General features: G+C 39.9%; 1 protein-coding gene across 8 annotated transcripts in view; it reads left to right on the forward strand.

The window, feature by feature from the left end:
* The first annotated feature begins 1780 nt into the window (after positions 1-1780).
* Positions 1781-18321, forward strand: part of MAPK10 (mitogen-activated protein kinase 10) — a 148484-nt gene continuing 131943 nt past the window's right edge. For 2 of the 8 annotated variants that reach the window (XM_048305346.1, XM_048305349.1), the window contains exons 1-2: positions 1854-2229; positions 6630-6749. Coding sequence is in view for 3 of the 8 variants with exons in the window: in XM_048305345.1 (XP_048161302.1) it covers positions 2227-2229 (3 nt within the window). In the remaining 5 variants the exon portion in view is untranslated. Of the gene's footprint in view, positions 1834-1853; positions 2230-2378; positions 2441-6629; positions 6750-18321 lie in introns of those variants that run through there. The other 6 variants (XM_048305347.1, XM_048305352.1, XM_048305344.1 and 3 more) reach the window with 4 other exon arrangements.

Here is an 18321-nt window from a genome sequence, read left to right on the forward strand (position 1 = left end):
GCCCTTTGTGCCTCCTCAGGGCACTGGTGACAATGGCAGGACATCTTCTCTTAGCATAATGTAGAGTGTGGGGAGGACTTTCTGTGGTGATTGTTAGCTTTTGATAGAGGTGTTAAGTAAATGGGCAGGGAAAAAAAAAGACAACAGTGTGAAAGTTGGAACAATAGAGTTTTTTCTCGCCGCAACTAAATGCATTCAGACTGTCATGCATGTGTTTGTGCATGCAGGAACGATACATGAATCAAGATAAAACCCTTCACTTCCAAAACATAAGAACATGAAGGAGAAATAGGCTGATGGAGAAGGGAGAATGGTGTATGTAGACACGAATGGGCGACCAATAGCTCAGGGGCCAGTCCCAGCCATTGACTTCACTTTGTCTGTAGTTAGGTTAAATGATTTACATGTTTATGTGTCACGTCATATGTCAATGTATGGGCTGCTAAAGGCACTTGGGTGGCCCTCAGGAAAGCAAGAGTTACCCAGCCTGAGTTAGATAACCTCTGTGTTGGAGTTCCAGGTCACACGGGACTGTGTTTGGCTCTAGGTGTGGTAAAACCTGTGGAATATCTCACTGGCAGTGAGATCCTTGGTGTTCTTGTAGACCAATGAAATTGATATAATGAAGGAAATGGTTTGGTTTTTTGAAAGGGTATTTTGGCAAGATAGAATGTCACCATAATAGGAGGAAAGGCAAAAAGGGTTGGAATTACTCAGCCTGGAGAAGTCTTTGGGGTGACCTAACTGTGACCTTCCATTACCTGAAGGGAGCCTACAGGAAAGATGGGGAGGAACTTTTTTCAAGAGCCTGGAGTGACAGGACAAGGGGGAATGGCTTCAAACTGAAAGAGAGCACGTTTAGGTTAGATATTAAGAAATTCTTCACTGTGAGGGTGGTGAGGCACTGAAGAGGTTGCCCAGAGAAGCTGTGGCTGCCCCATCCCTGGCTATGTGCAAGGCCAGGTTGGATAGGGCTCTGAGCAACCTGGTCTAATGAATGACATGCCTGCCTGGGTATATTGGAACTAGATGATCTTCAAGGTTGCTCCCAACCCAAACCATTCTGTGATAATATTTCTGACTAGCTCTTATCCAAGCCTAAATCTCATGGAAGTGGAGTAGCCTTCCAGTGTGCTTTCTTTGCTGTTTAATGTCAGAAGAGAGGAGACATCCTGCAGTTTGATATGTGCAGAAGAAATGTTATCTGCTTAACTTGTCAGCTTGAGGACATCAGAAGTCATCACCAACTCTGCTTGGTTCTGTGAGCAAAAAATACAATAGTTCCTCTGTGCAGTGGTACTTTTTGGAAGTGGGGCACAACATACTGCTAGTGGGGAGATCTTTAGCAGGTCCTTGGGCTTCTGAGGACCTCCAAGAGTTGCATTGCTTGTTCATTCAAGCAGTAGCTGTGTTCAGTAGCCGTGGATGAGATGTGTTGTAATTTTATTATTTCTTTAAATCCCTCTCCCAAGCATGCAACTTGATTGAATTTTAAAGATGTGTATGTTTTCTTAGGGTGATGGGCATTTATGCCTTTGTATAGCAGCTAATGTAAACAAAAGAGCAGATCCACACTGCTGCTACCACCTTCTCTCTGTACTGCAGATGTCTGAGGAGCTGCTGCTGCTGCTGGTAAGTGCTACAGGAGGCTGCTCAGCTTCCCTTTGCAGGCTGCTCTATCCCCTGATTCTCCAGGAGATACCGTAGCTGTGGCTGCAGATTAGATTTTTCTCTCCCTCCCCCTGCGAGACCTCTGTGTGCTTTGACGTCATGTGTGCTCCTTTCAGTTGCCATAGCAGCCCCATTCCCCAAGCTCTCTGCCTGTCTCCTCTGGTAGGTTCCACAATGGTACAGCCAGCATCACGCTGCACAATGGTTTCCAGGCAGTGAAAGAGCGTGATTCAGCAAGCCAGTCTCCCCCCCCCCCCTCCCCTTTTATTTCATTATTATCAGACATTTTGCCTCCTCTTTTTCTGTTCTCTTCTACCCTCTCCCCCAGGCTTTTATTCAGTTCTTGAAAGGAAAACGGTGATTTACCTTGAAAGCGACTGCCCATCATTTTTCTTTTTTTTTTCTCTTATCTTTTTTTTTTTTTTCCTATTATTATAAATAGCCCTTTTTTTTTTTTTTCCTCAGCACTGTTTGGAATGTGATTTAAAAATACCACCTAAAGTCGCAGTTTGGGGAAAAGGTTTCTGGACGAGGAGAATAGCTCGCAAGCAAGGAATGGTAGGTGGTTGATGCTAATATTCTTTGACTAACTGCTTTCGCAGGGTGGGGTGACTAATATTGATTGCTCTTTGAGGAAAAAAAAAAATAATAAAGCAGGGGAGAGGGAGAGAGAGAGAGGGACAGATTAATGAAATAAACTGCTAAGAGGAGCAAGAAGGCTGCACCTGTCCATTTTGTGGCGAGAGAAGCAACATTTTCCTGTGTTCGGGTGTGTATGAGCTTTAATGTTTGGGTGCTGTAGGTGACCGGTGGCCGTGAGAGCAGGGCAGGGGCACATCGTGGATGGGAGTGTGGCTGTGCTTTACCAGCTGGCTCGTGTAAACAGTGGGGTTTTACTCAGCCTCATCACCTCTAACGCTGCCTGGGGGCTTTGGGGGGAAGGAGGTGTCTTGGCTTGCAGCTCAGTAGAAAAACGAGGGTATTTTGGGGGTTATATGGTCCATACACAGCCATATACAATTTGAGTGTGGAAAAATAAAGAAAGGACAAGGAACTGGAACATTCAGGGGACAGAAGTCTTGGCCTTTTGCAGAGTGGTTGAATGCCAAAAAAAAAGTGTGTGTGTGTGGAAGTGTTTGACAAACCTTGTCGGATGTGGGGGCTGTTTTTAAGAAAGTGGCCTTTAATCATCACTCTTCCACATTACTTGGATGCAAGTGAACAACTCAGCCCACTGGGTTTTACAGAACCACAAGAGCTTTCAGAAGCGTTTACAGCAAGCTACAGGCCAGTTATTTTGCAAAAGAGAATTAACTATCTGTAGATGCTGCAGTGAAATCAATGTTGCTTTGCAGGGAAATCCTCTGGCCGAAAAAGCTACTGCCAGCTACTGCTAATAGGAAGAGATGTTGGGTTTGTTTTTTACAGCAGAGGGACATTATTAGAAATGATAGAAATTTGCCTTGGATAATTAAGTGTTACAGCATTGTTTAATAAGCAGGCAGTGCTCCCACTGAACCACGATGGGCATGTTTCACACCATCCGTGTGCTGGGGGATTGTAAGCTTGTTTACATGGGTTCTTTTTGCTGCATAGCTTCCTTATATCCTCAGTGCAATCTTCCCCTCCTCTGATATGTTCACTGTAAGTTTTGCCAGAGACTTCTATAGGGACAAACCAATACTATGTGAAAATACAAGTTTTGAGGGAAATTATGCCGTGGAGTAGAAATGCATTAGGAGGAAAACACAAATGAGTATATTGTAAGTGATCAGAGGAGTCTGAAATGAGCTTGGTGAAGGACACAGAGGTTGTCCTGCAAGCCCAGCTTCAGAAAAAGAGAAGGGGTAAGATAGAGCAGGCTGGTGTAGGTACTGCACGGGGCTGTTTGTCTTTGCTCACGTGTAACCTATCTTCGGTCCCCATGCCTTGGGGAAAATGGGGTGCACCAACCCTCTGCTATTTTAACCTTCTTTTGGTACTTTGCTGTGTAATCACTGGTCAGGAACACTGGAGCAGTATTTTCTTCTGTGGTCCTCTGGCTGTGTGCTCTCTTCCTGCTAGGAATGGTGGCATAGAAATACCTTTTCAGTTGGCTCAGCTAATGACTTTGTCTTACAGGGATGCAGATGTGAATGACAAAGGTGATTTGACCTCAGTCATTAAACAATATTCTTTTTTCCTGACTCTTGATAAACTGCACTCTTGCTCACAGCTCTCTCCTGCTGTTTCAGAATATGCATAATTTGTCAGGGTCCTGCTGTAATTATGGTTTTGTTGAGGAGTATTGGGATTACAAGGGTGTTCATAAATAGGATAAGGACAGAAATCACTTACCATGAAAAATAAGTTACCTTCAGCTGCCTGTCTCCCTGCTTGGAAAATGTCCTTCTCATTGTTAAAAAGCCCCTTCAGTGCACAGACACAGTTCTATAAGCAGACTACAGGGATGAGTGTTTTCTTGTAGGTTTGGATTTTTTTTCCCTACTGTCAGTGGCTGGCATGTTTGCAGCTGTTTTTTAGCGATTTAACAGTACTGGATCAATATACCTTCAAACAGTGTTACAGTACCAGATCTGGCTTGTGAAAGCAAAGAGAGAGTTATCAAAATTTCACTGCCATGGTATTAGAGAAGGTCATAAAGTTTGCTTCTAGTTTTTTCAGTTCATTGCAAAACTCATCCAATTTAAGGAAGGGCTAAAGCAGGCCCAAAGGAGGATGGTTTTACCACTGCTTTTGCAGACAACATCATAATTTTCTTAAGCCTTGGAAGAGAGAAAAGCTGCATTTAGGGAAAGGTCTCCAGCTTTAAAATTGGCAATCTCTTAAACTGTTGTTCAGCAGATACTACTCAGTTCCTGGGACAATTCCAAACTGCAGAAAATATCACCACCTTGTTGATAAATTTTCAAATCAAAGTAAATTTTTGTTTGTTTTATGGCAAGCATTCTATACCCATAGCCCCTCCCTTTCCACTGACTACATTTTGACCTTATAATAACACTACTAGAAATGATGTCCTGAAAGCCTAGTGATTGCAGAATCACCACAGTTTCTGCTCTGTTACGTCATCAGGAGTAAAGGAGAGAGTCTTCACTGGACTACAATACTGAATAGATAGATATAAGTTCTGGCTTTCAGTGCTCTTATTCTGCTACCCTTTTCCATGATTCTTGCACACTTACTGTTTTAAAGGCTACTTGCAAGGAAAATGACCTTCATAAAAGGGCCACCAGTGATTAAAGTAGAGATCAAAAGCCATACAGGGGATGGGATGGAATTTCCTGGTCCCCTGTCCACTGTTTATGAAAGCTACACAGCTGTCCTTGAGCTGCTCTACTGTGTTTTAGCCCGATAGCTGTAGCTTTGTTAGCCAGCTCTAGGATCAGTCTTGGCTAGTTGTTAGAAGAGAAGGACAGGAAGTTCAAGTTCCAATACTTTCCAGTCTTATTTGTTTTCTATACAGTGAGACTTTTGGTAGAAGTTTAGGTGTATGAACTCCCTAGTGGTGGTGGTATGTTCTCAGTTTCATTTCCACAGAAGATGTGAATTCATGAGCTTTTGTGTATGCTAGGATCTTCGTGACTATGCCTGGAGCATGGCACAGTGTCTTGTTACAGCAAGAAAAAGGAAATGCAACTGTTGTATTTTTAGGCAGGTTCTGGGTTTTTCTCCTGTCTAAGAACAAAATGATGTTGATGACCCTGTGAGTGTAGCCCCTTGCTCACATCACAGCAGTAACATGGGAAATTTGGGGTGTGTTATGACCCGATCTAACACAAATCTTGGGGTGTGTTAGAATCTCTCAAGACTTCTGTGAGCTTTTTACATTGTAATAATCAGTAAAAGTTGGAAGTCCAGAAGAGCCTTCCAGTCAAGTCAATAGCTGCTTCACCAGGATTCTACACTAAGAGGTCAATAACCCCGCAAATTAGGGACTGTAATTTGAGGGTGGGATTTCAGGAGCCTGAGCTGGGCCCTTATTTGTTAAGTAGTTGTTTTCTCGTGAGGATTTTTTCATTTTCTGTGCTTAGTACAAAATTTTAGTTCTGACATACTTGAAAGCATGTTAGGATACAGGGGTAAGAAAATGTTGTTCAAACTTTACACTTAATAGTAATTGCTTAATTTTGTTCAGTGCTTAGATACCAGAACACCATGTTTGACTGCTCCTTCTCTTATTCACTATCTTAATACCACAGCATTTGCTTTTTCCTCCAATTCTTGAGGTTGTCTGTAAGTTTCTTGACTGCATGGGCTTTGTCAGTTGAACTTCTTTTGTCACATGCTTTGCTGTTTGTTTTTGAGAGGGTGCCAATTTGATAAACAGCAGTAATTCACAGGCCTTTCCTGATGCCTATATGTATCCATATCACAGTTTTTAAAGATGTTAATCATGTCACAAGTCAAATTTAATTTCCATCCCCAGGTATTGGTGACAGGTGGCTATGTACATATCTCAACTGGTTATAAGTAAAGTTTCTGTTCTTCCTTGTTTCAAAGAAAAAATTCAAGATCTGGCCTGAGAAAGATAAATAGTATAGAAACAAAAATAATTATTTTAGGACAGTTAAGATTTTTTTTTCTTAGTGCCATCTGTTTCAATTTGAACAGTCTTGACCATGTGCTCTTGAGCACTAAGGCCTTGATTTTTTTTTTTTCCTTTTTTTTGCTGGTGGGGGAATAACTGTGACACATTCCTCCCATTTAAACAGCACTTCATACTGCATTATTTTCTGTCTCTAGCCTTTCTTCTTTGCATGGAAGAAAGGAGATTTATGGTACAGATACTGCCTGAACTGGATGCATTATGGTATTATCAGAGGAAAATCTAAAGTCTTTGTTATATAACGTGCAGCTATTGATATTCCAGGTTAGTTTAGTTTTCTGAAATTTTCTGTGTCAATCAGACTTGAAAAATAAACCCCAAATATTTCTTTCTCTTTTTTTGTGCTTAGGGCTAGTATTAGGAACCTGTACCAACAGCAGGCCAGACTCAAATATCAGCTATGGCAACCCATGCATGAAGTTGATGCCTTTGAACTATTTCCTATAGATGAAACATAGCACATGCTGTGGTGAGTCAACAATATATTATTTTATTAAATCATACTTCTTGGCAAAAAAAATGCCAAATGCCAAAAGATGCTTAATGCCCAAGTGCATGCTGATTTTTTTTTTTACTTTTGTTTTGTTTTGTGTTTTGTTTTTCTTGTTTTGGAGGGGGGAGGCAGGGAACATTAATGTTACAACTTGTAGTAATTTTTAGTACACGTTAACATAATGCTGTCATTTTATAATGAGTTTTCCAAGAGTATAATTCCTGCGTTGCACAGTTATCAGATGGAGCATATTTGGAATGTTGTTTCAGAGGAAGTGTTAATATAGCAAAACAATTTTAAAAAAGATCCTACACATGCAGGGTTCTGAGCATGATTTAAAATGGCAAAATCTGTTTCACTACTGGAAAATCCACAATTTTGGACCAATTTTTGTAACTAATGTTTTCCATCTCTTTGATTTGGTATGGGGGAAAGGTTGCTTTGTTTCTCTTTGAGATGACTGAAGATGACTGTGGGGAGTCCTCATAGATTTTTTTGATGTGTCTCTTTATCCTTGGACAGTAAAATAGTGAGAATAGTGATGAAAAGCAAATAGTCTTTTAAAAAATACTGTAGTTTTAACCATCTTAAGTCTGCTAATAATTTCAATGCATATTTCTTCCATCAGAAATCATTTTGATTCTGATAATTTCTTTAGGATGATTTTGGTGTACCTTTGGGAAATGGGGAATTGTTTTCAGATTTCTCATGTAATCTCAATAGAATTGGTATCAAAACTTGTAACTGTTACACCAATAAGGTGTAGCTCCAAGTCACTGAAATGTTTCTGTAAGGAGATAGTACTCTTACTTGTAGATGGGGGATGGAAACACGTAGTAGGCACTCACCAGTGAGCAGAAGTGGTGTGTAGGTAATTTTAAGGATGATTAGATGAATGCTCTGGTGGCACTTTCATCCTTGGTGAAGCTGTTGAAAAAATTAAACAGGTGTCAGTTAAATCTTTGCAAAGCAGTTTGACTGCTTTGAAGTGAGATGAGTGGCAGAAAGCAGGGCCTACTTATCCACTGAGAGAATTTGTGTTGGAATCTAAAGGGTTTCCCGAGGGGAGAAGACATACACTGGACATGGACAGTGATTTGTGGCATGAGGAGTCACAGTCTGGATGCTCACATCCTTGACTTGTGGACATCCAGTGGAAGCAAAACATTTATGTAGAACTTAATAACCTCTCTTTATTACTACGATATTTTTAACTTCTTATGACTTTTAAGGCCTATTGTCCTAATGTAATTCTAGTTAGCAAGACAGCCTTCATCTTGGCTTCATGTGTAGGCTTTAGAAACTGTGACACTGAGCCTTTTGTGTATGAACGGGTCTGGGTGACTTTTGAATTTATAATGAAGCCTGAAACCATATGAATTTTTTTTTTTTTAATTAATATTATTTTACTTTAGTTTCTGTGCTGAGGAGCACACAGATAACCTGCTAGTTGTAGATAATGGAAGAGGCTGGCAACAGCAAAGTATATATGATTTATAGTAGTTGATGGAGTGGTGCGAATAAAGGATTTTGTTAACATGTCCATGATGAACAGTTGCTAAACAGACATTGCATGAGATTTTTATGGTGTTTAGTACATGTTAATGTAATTAGCTGATAGTCGTGGCAGCCCAGTTCCTCTCACCATTAACATTATTAAAATTGCTGTATAAGTAGAAAAATCGTTCTTGAGAAGCCGGCTGATGATAATCCCCACTCTTGGTGATTTTGCATGTAGTAGTGTATGTAGTGCTAATTTTGGAACACAGTGGTACTGCTGAGTACAAGCACTGGGACTTGATCATTTGTCCCTCAGGTCACCAAGATGTCTTTATTATCGTGTTGCAGCTATTGATATTGCTGTGTGGTGTTCAAGCATGCACCAATGGCTCTGTTCAGGGTACTTCCAGAGTTCAGGGCACATCTAAGTCATCTCCTCCAGCTTTGTTCTTCCCAATTTAGATTTTAGGGTAGGAAATCAGTGCAAACACCAGGGTTTCAGAAACACCATATGAAATGTGTCAAAAGAACTCAGATATGTCACAGGGAGAGAGTTGCTTGAGAAGTTTCCTCCCAGCTGACATAACATTAATAAGAAAAATTAGTTAAATATGTTTAACAGAAATTAAGGACTTTAAGGTCTTGTTCTGAGGTAACAGCTCCACAAAAAACATCTGTAGGTGTGTTCAGGCATATAATACAACCCTTCAGCATGTATTTAAAGCTTTGTATGTGTAGGAACTAGGCATGCAGTCCTGTAAACGTGTGTAGCAAATGCAGTTTGAAATTTGGGGTTTGAGCTCTCTCCAGTTAATAGTGCTTGTTAAGGCAGACACTTCGATCATATAGCTTTATTTTGCATTCAGCAATTTCTGAGGATGAAAACACAAGCTTTGTAACTGTAGAACTTGTATGTGAAGTCAGAAACCACATCTAAAAATTAGCATATAATTAGCAAAGTTGCTGGATTAGCTGTCCAAAAACATTAAAAAATGGTCAGGAAAAATAGCATTTGGAGAATGAAAGTACCTGTCAATATTCATCACAGAAAAGAACAAGTAAGGAAAAAACCTGGGATATTTTGCTTAACAAAAAAGTAAGGTTAGTGCTGTGGGCGATGGGTATTTTGAAAAGCTGAGCTAATAATTTTATTAGAAGTCATGTGAGAGGGAGGCTTTGATACATCTATGCAGAGAAGCAAAGTACCTGGGATAAAGGAATTTTGGGGGTTTTTTAAGTGCTTGGAAAAAACATTTGAGGATCTTTCTATTTTGTAGTGTCTTGGCTTGGTATCTTGCTACTACAGTCACTTTTTTTTTGGAACATCGTGTTGGTTTCTCTTATGTTCATCATTGTGTAAGTGCTAAGTGCACAAAGAGAAATCAAAGGAACTCAGAGCACAATTTTCTCTGTGCAACTTGTGTTCTGCTCCTCTGCCTAATAGAAAAACCCTGTTCATATTAAATTTGCTGCATATGATAAATGTAAAAATTTATTACCTGTTACTGATGATGGTGATGTAATGTGCAACATATTTCCCCTTGGAGGACTGTTGCCTGAGTCTATTTCCAAAAGCTATTTGTCACGTGATCAGCTACATGCAAACAAAGGTTTTCCAGAAGTGACCTCTAATACTCAACACTTCAGCTGCTCACCTTCTCTATTTTTCAAGGGGGTTGGACTTTTTCCAGAAAGTGCCGAGATCTTCACTTTGATTTACAGACTTTGTAATGGAACCACTTCATGGCCTTTTATTTCAATAAACTTCACTGGAAATGCCCATAAAGGGAATTTTCTTGCCTTTGCTTCTTTTTTTTTTTTTTTTTGTTGATTATCTGTTTTTCCTTTATATGGATTTTCTTTTTTGTCTGCTCAGGATATTGTTTTGCAGAGTGTTTTCACACCCCTTTAAACTCAGATAACATTATGTGGATTAATGCTATTACTTCTTATTCTGATTCATATCCCTTCTCCCTCCATCCTTGTTTTATCTTTAGCTATTCCTACAGCCCCTAAGATTGGTATTTTAATTAAATTGTATTGAAGTTTAGCATTGTCAACTCTTGCAGTATTTGGGCTTTTTTAATGCTCTGGGCTAAGTATCACATACATGTGAGAAACTACGAGCTTTCTTTTAATAAAATGCAGGCTTTTTGTTTATATTACTGAAAAAAATGAAGCTTGAGTATATGAAAGAGTGAGGGTTCAAAAATGCACAGCCCTCCCACCAAGATTATTCCTGAATGGTATACTGGATTTTTGACATCATGTAACACGGGTCTTAGGCTTTTGGGACAGATAGTCTTAGAAAAATATTTTTTATTTATTTGGAAAGTGAAGATTTGGTGTCTTTCTAATGCCTGTAAAGACACAGACATACCTTGTGCTGTATCTATATCTGTATTCCCCCAGTAGCTTGAACAGGCCCAGCAAAAGTCAAGCTATTTGCATTTAAAAAATGAAAATAAAATTTATCTAAAAAATTCAAGTTCCTGGTGTCTGCAGTTGTTTAGTTTTGCTTTGGAATACTGCTGGACCAAATGCTTTTATTCTGCCGCATGTCAGTCTGCACTCACTGAAAAGGAGTGAGCTTAATTTATGAGCTTAATGCTTTCCTGTGTCAGGCGTGACCTGTGAATATATCCCATGAAATATTTGTGTCTTCTGTATTTTTTGAGTTCCTGGTGGAAAAAATAGCTGTGAACCACCTGTCAGGCCAGTTCAGTATTTGGCAGTCTCCTCTTCCAACCTTATGGAGAATATCCAGGACTATTGCTGTGGAATATGGGAGTAGAATGTCAGACAAGTATCTTCTGAGCCTTTGAGTAGTTTTCCAGTGTGATTCTTATGAGCTGTATTAAAATAATTTGAATAGCCTGCAGAAAAATAAATGGAAATGCCAAATCAATAACAAAAAGCACCCGGAATGGTGCCAGCGGAAAGGTGGAAAAGAGACCAAGACAGCAGTAAATTCAGCTCTGCTAATAGGCATGGCATGCAAACCCATATTATATAAAGTGGTGGGAAGTATTTTGTGACCACAGGGCAAAAGGTTTTGCCTGCTTCCTCTTCAAGGCTTGTCAGTGTGGTGTGTCTCTGTGCCTATTTCTTTGTGGCCTGTCCTTATCAAAAGTGCCTTTCTTTCTCACAATTTGTCAACAGGAGCAGAAACCTGGGTATACCATGTAGTACTGCCGGCTTTTCCTCTGCTCACCTTTCCTCTGCTATGGTGTGTATTGGAAAGAATGGGGAGCACTGTGGGTGAGGAGTGTTGCTCTTGTAGAGAGGAGCACCCCCAGTGCTGGCAGCATCAGCTGCTGCATTCCTGCTCCCCGCATGAGGATTTAGGTGGAGTTGGCTCAAGGCTGCAGTGTGCCAACTGCTGTACAGGCATTAGGTTAGCAGCTTTAAGCTCTTGGGCAGTCATTTCCCAGCTATAAAAGGGAGTGAAAGAAGCTGAAAATGTGTACAGGGTTATCAGAGCAATGCAGCGAGTATGACATTAATGTCGTGTTCCTTCTCTCCCCACTATTGTGTGTTGGGATGGAGAGTGGCAGGCAAGTGAAAGCACAAAGGCAAAAATGCACAGTGGTGGACTGTCCAGAAGAGTGAGGTTATCCAGAGGTCATTCAAACTCATTGTACATCCACACCTTCATGTACAGCACTTGGTATCCTTCCTGCACTGGATGCAGACTGAAGGTTGGCAAGAAGAGAGAGAATGCTGCAGGCCTGGTGCAGTATTTGTGCATTCTTAATATGTTCAAATTCCTGGCAGAATTAATAAGAGCAATTCACCAGTGAAGAGTTTGAGGAGATGTAATTATTAAGTAGGCATTCTTGAGCTGTTGGATGTTGAATAGCTCTGGATTAGTTTTATAAAAATCAGAGTTGTTGAGGCTTACAGTTTTTAATCACTTTAAAGAAGAATAAGAATATAAGAGCAGCCATTAGTCTTACAGGAAAAATCCATCTAGAAAAGGCTTCTGTCCTCAGTGGCCATTAGCTAAATATTTGGAGAAGAAAAGTAAGAACAAGATAAGTAATCACCAATGTTTCTCTTGTTGTGTCCTCCCATACTCTGGAAGTCTGACTACTTTTGGGGGATAGAAATTGTTTCTTTGTCTTAAAAGTTATATTTCCTAATTCACCATTTTTTGCCCAGCATGTGTTTTATGAGCTCTTTTCTAGATGTTCAGTCTGATGATCAAGTTCTGGTTGCATTGAAAATGCTGGGATTTTATTTGTTTTAAAAAGTGTTGTTGGGTGTAGATATTACTCCCACTCTGGGAAACAAAAAACATTTCTTGTGTGAACCCACTCTAAAAATGCAGCGGTTTTGAAAATACTATAAATGTATAATAGTACTGTGATAAAATGTTCTGTTCCTAGCAGATACGGAGTCTTGGCTAAAGGTAATATTTATCCAGCTGGCTCTGGAGTAATTTATGGAGCGTGTAGCCTTGTGTTAGCATGGTTACTATCCTGAGCTGGTTTATCTAGACCAGTGCAGCAGGTAGAGTGATACAATGGTTTGGGTTGAACGGACCTTGGAAGGCAGGGCCTTCTTTCACTGGGATTACAGAGAGTTTCTGATGTGCTTCCTTACTGCCTTTGTTTAAAAGTCTAGTTCCAATTAGGTATCCAGCTAGTGCGGCTACTTTCCTTGGAGCAGGTGTCAGTGCTCTCCAGTTTGGCCTGCCAACACTGCATGAAAGCAGAGATGAATGGGAGGATCTTCTTGATTTATAGGCTGTTAGGATTGAAATAGAGCACACAAGAGAAGGCAGGGTGGAATTAATTACCCTGCTCTTCATGGAGTGGACAGGATGGTTTGTCTTGGTTGCACATCAGAACCAGGTGAAATAATGACCTAAAATGGTATCCAAATGTTCCTGTTCTGTATTCTCAAAGCAGTTTTTTCTCTGAACTAAGTTTTTTGTCTGTTTTCATAGTTTTTAACTTCACTGCTTCATGCCTAGTTCAAGTACTCTATATGTGATTCCCCACCGAAAATGCAGAGATAGTGTTTAAAAATTGACTCCAACTCTTTAAACAGGAACTTGAAGGGCAAGTCAAAATAAAATTTACAACAAAATTAAAATTACATTTTAATGCTGGTTTTCTTGAAACGAAAACTTCTCTCTGAGAGATGTTCCTGAAAAAGATCTGCATAGCTTAATTGTGAATCATAATACCACTTAAATTCCTGCACTAATTTTATGTTAGATTTTAGTCATCAGCATGTATATAAATGTTTTTGTGGCATTATGAATGCTTGATTTGCTGTTGTACTTAAAATTAATTTTTTTTATCTGCCAGGCTGTGTGAAAAGAGTATGATGGATGTCTTCCATGACACAACACTGTCAAAAAGTACCCACGTGGTTGTACAAACAGCAATGATCTATAAACCCTTTCATAAAGTGTTTGGAAGGTGATACATAGAGTCCTCAATCTACAAACCTATAGTGCAATTCTGTGCTTTTCTTTTGGGAATTTTGAAAAAAATAAAGACAAGGATTTCTGCTTGGTTTTGGCTTTTTTGGGCAGATGTGGCAATTGTTAGTTGAGGTTATGTGTGTGGCTGTCAACAGAGCATGGAGCTCAAACTGTGACATGGGAAGTAGTATTGTCAGAACTGAAGTATTCAAAAGCCTTCAGTGAAATCTTCAGACTTTGAACTGGTTTATTTTGATTTTGCGGGCTTGTAGGCCACCTTTGCATCTCGTTGTTAAGGTTTTCTCTGAAAATCAAAAAGATGTAGAACCAAGCACATCTTGGTGGGGTCAAGGGAACAGCGTGAAGGCAGATGCTTCTTTAACTAACAGGATGAAGGCAATTGGGGAAGTTTTTAAAACAACAAAAAATATTATGCATAAAATTACTCCCTGGAGACCCTAGAGCGCACAAATCAAACAGTAGCCCATTATACCTTACAATGATTGTTATTGGGTTTTAAGTAAAAGAGAGAGCCACATTTACTATATTCTAAATCTTCTGTCAGGATTTGACTGCCAGCAACAAAATCCAATGTAATGACGATTACTAAAATGAATTTCACCTCTGAACCTCACACCTGGAAATATTGCAAAGAAACTTTGTTCAGTGAGCTAATTTTAATCATCTGCAAGCAGACATCAGTTTAATTAGCAAGCCTACTCCTCCCTGATGAGACCACACCTGGAGTCCTCTGTACATGACAGACATGGACCTGTTGGAGCAGGCCCAGGGGCCAAAAAGATGGTCAGAGAGAGGCAGCCCTTCTCCTGTGAGGAAAGGCTGAGTTACTGGTGCTTCAACCTGGACAAAGGAAGGCTCCAAGGGAAGAGCCCTTACTTAAAAGGAACTTCTAAGAAAGGTGGGGTTGCTTAATAGTAGGGGCTGTAGCAACAGGACAAGGGGTTTTAAGCTGAAGGAGGGTCAATTTAGAGCAGATATAAAGAAGAAGTTTGTTCTGTTTTTTTTATGAGAGTAGTGAGATACTGAAACAGGTGGCCTAGAGGTGATAGATGCCCTATCCTGGAAACATTTAGGATTGATGTGGATGAGGGTCTGAGCAACCTGGTTGAAGATGTCCTTGCTCATTGCAGGGGGTTGGACTAGATGACCTTTAAAAGGTCAGTTCCAATCAAAAAGAAAGAAAATAAAAGCTTGGGTCAGTAGATAAACCAATAGCCCTGCAGTGGCCTAATGCTATTTCACAAAAGCTGTGTTCATCCAGCAGCCTGACCTAGCATTGCTCGCCTCTTCCCTTCCCCAGTGATGCCTCATACAGACTTTGGGGTCATCAAGCCTCAGGTTTTTCCTACCCATCCTTCTGGCTTACAAAGCCCAATTGAAGCTGATCCTGATCTTGTGATGTGAGCTACTTCTGTTCTACCACCTACTCCATTTCTTGCTGCTCTAGATAAACACTGCTTCTTTTTTAACTTTGCAGTTTAAGCACTGTGTTAAAATACATGTCATTTTCACAACTAACACAGTTCTCTGCATGCAGGATCTTTCTGCAGAGGTCAGCAGAACTCTGGTTTGGATTCCATTCAGAACTTTTGGAGGGATGTAGAGAAGGAAGCTTGCTCTTTTTATTTCAGCCATCAGGATTACCAGTATTTTCCCTTAGAACCTGCTTGTATTAAAAACATATTCCAGAATCGAGTTATTTCTGCACCTTACTGACAAAACTGTTGTACCTCCTCTGCCTCCACCACCTGTTTCTTCTCAGTGTCGGGTCTTCTTCAAATGAATTGCTTTGTAGTTTCATCTTTTGCTGTCTCTGTGTTAGAAACTATCTTGAAAAGGTTTGGTGGATGTTTCCAAAAACAGATACTCGAAGTAATACTGTGTTAAATGCTCAGAAGAGCAACAGCATGATTTTGGGTTATATCTACAGACTTGTTTTGTGTCTAGTACAGCTCAAGGTGATTAGTAAATGTGATATTAAAAACTTGAAAGAAGGTTAAATGATCTTCAAAACAATACCATAAAAATTAAAATCTGAGAGGAAAACTCAGCCTAAAGATACAGAGCAAGTTCAGACAAGCAAGTCTCTACCTGGAAGAGCTTGGTTGTGATGAGGCTGTTTAATAGCCAGGCTGGAAATGAAATAGATTTCCTTGCCTGGGATGCTCCGTTATTCAATCAGTAAACCCAGACCAGTGGCTCTTTGAGCTATTTCACTGGGCACCTTGTCTCTGGATGGGTAAGAAGGAGATCAGACAGCAAAAAAGCAGCGTACCTTTGTTCTGCAGGTTTTATCTTACTGATTTTTTTTTCATGTGTGAGGCACTTGCTTTTGACACTTCAAATTTATGTTATTTTCGATCCTTATGTTCTAGTGCAGAGCTTCCACTTGGAGCTGAGAGTTATCTAAGGGAGAGAGTGCTATGAATGCCTTCTGTTTGTCTGTGAGAAGAATGTTTCTGTCCTCCAGGAATTCTGCGTTGGAGCAATGAGCTGCAGTTTGGAAGGACTGTGTATCACTGCTCTGAAGGACAAACATGTGAAGATAACTCGCTCAGCAGCCAGATAGAGGCAGAACTGGGATAGATGTAGCAAGATAGAGGTAGAATGAGTTTCAAACAAAGGAAGACTTATGTTTAACTGTGTCATTATGTTGGATTTATATGTGTTACATCATTGCACTTAATGAGCACATGAGGAGCTTTGTGATGAGTATATCTAAACCCATGGAGAGCTTTTTCATGTTTATTTCACCTCCATCTGATATTGTTTACAGTAACTTTAATGAATATATAACTAGCCATAAACCCTAAAATGTTAATCTATATTCATGGTGAATAGTATTAGAGTATCTCTTGGTACATTTCGTGGTTGTACATTAATAAAACTTTCTGCTTTTTATTACTATGCAGGAAAATAAATAATGGTGTCAAGAGAGATTTAAGCCAGTATTCCATCTCCAATACTATGTAATACTGCAGATGGATAACATGAAATTCATGCAGAGAATCACTTTGTTCTTATAGTAAAAAGAAATATTTGGGCTCAAAGCTTCTGCTAGGCTAGTAAGTCATCAGAATGAATAAGATTTTCATTGTAGGTTTGGCATTATGAGTTTCTGTAAAATACTGCTCTTTAGTAAGTGATGTAATCATTTTCATTCACTTAGGGCGAGGCTCAAAATACATCTGCCTCTTTATCAAAAAGAGCAGATGCTGCCATTAAATTGCTCAAATTTACCATCAGAAAATGGTATTGCACTCCTGTTTTGGCGCTTAGTCTTTATACTCAGTTATTTTTTTCATGCTAAATATCAGCCTTTTAGTGATGGCTTCCATGTAACACACATAATGGTGGTTGGGGGTGGAAACCTGTAATGCTGTGGTTTGCTGTAATTTTTTTTGTAAGATATAAAATGCTGTAAATTTATGGAATACAAAGCTGTTTCCTCAGGATACAGAACTTGGCCTCTTTGTGCATGTGGTATTTTGTGCTATTTTCAGTGCTATAGAATTTTATGGCTTAATTGTCTAGCAAAGTGCATCATCAGCATTACATATTTGCATTGGCTTGTTAGACTTGTTTTTTTAAATAAATAGAATATGTAGTAAATCATAACTGGCTTTTCAGGATTAAAATCAAGTCACTGAATGAATTGATTTGTCCTTGCATATGGTAAGTAAGTGTGTTTGTTTGCAGAGTACCATGCTTGCTATTGAGATGTATTGTAGTTGAAGGATTAAAAAACAAGGAGAAGAGAAAGGGAAGATGGTGTGGGGCAAAAACAAAGGACAGCAACTTTGACAGAGTTTTTCTTGGAGCCCAGGTTTGGATGCTGTACGTGACATCCTGCAATTTTTTTGCAGGAGACTTTCACATAGTCAGTGAGGGTTTGTTAAACATTCAATAAGTCTAGTTGACAAGTGTGCTATGCTTGCAGAACCTGCAACCCAGAGTCATGGAGGACAATGCAAAGGGTGTTTGCATAAGAGGGCAGAAAAAGCCTGCTGCTAATATGACATGAAGCCCTTGTCATTGAAGTTGGTTGGTAGGACGAGCAAATGCCGTGGGAAAAATCTGCCAAGAGAACAAGTGCAATTCGTTACCAGAATTTGAATTATTCATCCAAACTACGACTTCAATCTGTTAATAAAGTTAGGAGTAGGAAAATATAAGTGTCTGTCACTGATGGTGGTTCCAAATTGGCAAAACCTTTGCCTTCAACTAAGTTCTCTGGAAGATGGGAAGTTGTCATAAGGACACCATGGCTACATGCAGGAGGGAGGAACCCGCAACCCAGTGGATAACCTTGTGGCTTTCTGAATAAATTGTGGCTGAAATATCATCAAGGGGAGGAGACAAGCCACAGGTACAGAGAGAAACAGGCAAATGCTGGTCCTTAACTGTGAGTTTTCCTGGTTGCTTCAGCAGCAGCAGTCTGCTGTAGCTCTGTGACATTGTTCGTGCTCACTGGTCTGTCAGAGGCCTGTCACTACTGAGGCTTTACTGTTGCAACTGTTCTTATTTTCCCTTTGTCTAGAAGGCATCGTATAGGCTGTTCTATCAAATAATTTTGATGTATTTACT

The sequence above is a fragment of the Corvus hawaiiensis genome, chromosome 5 (assembly GCF_020740725.1).
Source record: "Corvus hawaiiensis isolate bCorHaw1 chromosome 5, bCorHaw1.pri.cur, whole genome shotgun sequence".
Classification (NCBI taxonomy): domain Eukaryota; kingdom Metazoa; phylum Chordata; class Aves; order Passeriformes; family Corvidae; genus Corvus; species Corvus hawaiiensis.